General features: G+C 38.2%; 1 protein-coding gene across 1 annotated transcript; it reads right to left on the minus strand.

Annotated features, from left to right (window-relative positions):
- Positions 1-493: 493 nt before the first annotated feature.
- On the minus strand, positions 494-1464 carry SOB5 (suppressor of phytochrome b 5). The gene has a single exon (XM_021431303.1). It carries the CDS (start codon positions 1197-1199, stop codon positions 723-725), a length of 477 nt encoding a protein of 158 aa, XP_021286978.1. The 5' UTR covers positions 1200-1464; the 3' UTR covers positions 494-722.
- Between the last annotated feature and the right edge of the window lie 1893 nt (positions 1465-3357).

Genomic DNA, 3357 nt, shown 5'->3' on the forward strand with positions numbered 1-3357 from the left:
ACCTTTCACTTATATTAGCTAGGCGGGTGATTGATTTAGTCCTTTGCATTGAATGAATCACAGGCTTCATATCTCCATCTCCTCTTCTGATTTGATCCATTGATGCATTCAGAAAATTTTGCAGCGCAAATTAAGTCTCGATTCAAACATTAATTGCCTAAATCCATTTCAACTTGGAACCTCGCTTTCTGGATGACCAAAAGATAAAAGTGTTAAAAGATTTTACCTTTTACACATAGTTGCCATCTCTCTGCAAGATATCAAAGGGGTCACTTTGGCTACATTCATATTTGTCGCTTCATCAAGACTTGTTGGCTTTGGAGCTTTAGTTCACATGTTCAATGTTTTTCTTTAGAAGAGTTACTCTAATAATCATTTGTTCAACTTTAAATTAGTGTTCGTCAGGAATAAACGTGGCACGTTGTGAATTACAGAAATCTATCCGCTTAATTGTCAACATATGTGAGAAGGATATTTTGCATGTCAAATCCATTGCAAGCTTACAAGCAGTGGAGCACAAAGAAAAGCTTATAATGAAACCGACATTTACGAGGGGAATATGGTCGTTATGTTTCTTGCTTGAACTCCAACATCTGAGCTTTGATAACACATAACATATAGATAGGTTTTTATCTGATACACTTTTTTAAGCACATGCTACCATCCCTGCAAAACCACCGGAAGAACTGGATGGGGAAAAAAAAGGACAACAAGAACTAGTTCTACTTTCTTTTTCCTAGCCAGATGCTTTTTCTTACCTTGGAACCACTTCGAGGAGTAGCAGCTCCTTTTGCCTGGAGAGTCATCCGCTCGTTCTGATCTTTGTCTTCTTTCTTTTTTGTTCCAAGCTTTTGCTTCTCCAGTGATTTCTTAGCTTTCTTGTCCAAGTAATAATTGCCTTCCCCCTCATCCTCGTCCTTGAGATGGGACGTGCCATGACCTTCCTCCATATTTCCATAACGATGTCCCTGATGACTTGGACCCGAAGAAGCATCAGAAGCCATAGAATCATCACTGTCAGCTTCGTGATTGATTTCTGTTTCATCAGCATGACCACCATAATTGGAAGCATAAGCATCAGCGTCACTGTGTCCATCGTCGTCGTCACCACCTTGGATGGGGGAACCAATGTACATTGTCCACCCCGATTCACTGCTGTGGCATTCTTCGGTGCCTCCAAGGATTTTGGAAGGCTCCATTCACTGTAGGCGATTGGAGAAGGAGGGAGCACTAGAGGGAAATATACCAAGAAATCAAGTAGATGACAAAAGCTTTGAGTTCTTAAATATAGGAAATTAGGGAGCTGTATTTAGACGCCTGAGAAACGTTCCTCTCCCTGTCCAAACCGGCTTTCTAGACAAGGAACAGATATACCCATCTCACTTTTTGAAAGCTACACAAAACCACACTATCTTAAATGGCTAGGATAATTTCACCACCTGGAAATCTATAGACCCATTAATTCTCTGACTTGGAATCAGCAGAAGACAGCTAGAAGCTGTCAAAGAAAGTGAAATTCATCTTACAAAAGGCATAAATACCAAAGTTTCTTGAATTTGAAAGGACAAGGGTTGTTGGTTATTAGTATTCACAATTGAAGATACAATCTTCTTTACTTCTCTGCATTCGTCATTAATAAAAAAGGGCTGCCTTAAATGCAAAGACAGATTGGCTCAGCCTACTAAAACTATGGAGAATATAAGACCTGTATTTTAAATAAGGCTAGACCAAGACCTCTTTACTACCCCATATAGCTTTTCACACCTTTCATTTCCCCTTTATCCTGTCATTAAAACTTGAGCAGGCTTTTTACAACAGATTAAAGTAATAATACCAATCGAAACCCAACTGGAGTTTGGTTTTAGATGAGACCATGTGAGAGGAACCTGTCCAAGTATCTTTCTGCTTCTGCTCTTCTGTCCTCCTCTAATTTGATAGTGCCTGTCTTCTCAGGAAGTAGGATTATGTCATTTGTTTTCATTGAAGGAATATATGGTCTTTTTCGAAATCCAGTTATTTTCTTCTAGAGTTACAAAAAGTGACGCACCACAATTTTCTACCACTGACCTTGACCATATTTTGTCATTTTACTTAACTATATCTTAGATTTAAAAGATATCCACTTTTTTCATTTTGGGTTCAAAATTTATACAATCTGTGTCCTGTAAACCTCAATAGACAAATTAAGTTGCCGACTAAACATGCTTTCATTATAAATGAATCAATTGGCTGGAAACCATGTTAGGGACTAGTCTGAATGCTACATTTTTAATTTTCGAGTACTGAATGCTGATGGGTGAAATTACAGTGATCAGACAGATATCTTCCAGAATTTACTTCTGCATTCACTGTTGAAATGACCTTTGTTTCCTTTTTTTTTTCTTTTTATTTTTATACATGTTTTGAGGTGGTCGATGGGCCTCCTTTTATCTCAAACTTCAATTGCATGTTTTCTCTCATAGCTTGGACACTTTCCTGTCTGATGATGGATTCTTCCGCTCTAAAGTTTTGGTAATGCAATTTTTGCCTCTCATTTCACATTATCTCCCAGTCTTGTCATTGTACATTTTTGACTTTTTATGTCGAGCTAGCATGCGGGCCTGTGCTGGAAACATGATGCAAAACTAACTACTACTATAACTATATCAAACTTTTGGGGTTACTGCACTTCAGTATTATCATTACTTCATTATTTTTTTATATAATTATACCCATTTGTTGGACTTTTTAAGTAAACAGCCCTCTTTCTCTCTAATAGAATCCAACCAAAAAATTTCAAAATGCTTACTGCTTTGACTAGAATAGATAATAAAAAAAATCAATTATAGAGAGAGAGAGAGACGTGTATTAATTTAGTAGGATCATTCTATGAAACCATTCTATGCTCCAAAATTTCAATAAAATGAGAAAAGCAATAGCTTGGTTTAGAGATGTAATTTAGCAGAGATAATTGAGCATACTTTGGGAGGGGTCCCCCGTTGATAAGAAGGGCGAGGACAAAGGGAAGTTAAGAAAGAGTTCAAATCCAGTGGGTTGGGGCACTCCTTGTCCCCATACTTCTAAGCATGATTTGTAGCTGTTCCCCACTTTTCAATTTCTCTCCCATGACTTATTACGTGGTATTACCAGACAGAAAAGGCCCATGCATTGTTCCTGTTGCTTGTCCTTTTGGAGGTTTACATCTTGTGCTGCTCTTCTCTTGGGCTCCACGTCGGGACTCAGGACACGGTGCTTGCTTGCTAAAGGACAACCTTTTCAAAGCTGGAGATCTGATTCCCTCTTTCTCGCTCTCTCTACTTACTTTCACGCTTTCATTTCACCCCCGCTGCTAATTTCCATATATGATATACATATCTG

The sequence above is a fragment of the Theobroma umbraticum genome, unplaced genomic scaffold, assembly GCF_002168275.2.
Source record: "Theobroma umbraticum cultivar Fairchild unplaced genomic scaffold, ASM216827v3 scaffold_50.0, whole genome shotgun sequence".
In the NCBI taxonomy this organism is placed as follows: Eukaryota; Viridiplantae; Streptophyta; class Magnoliopsida; order Malvales; family Malvaceae; genus Theobroma; species Theobroma umbraticum.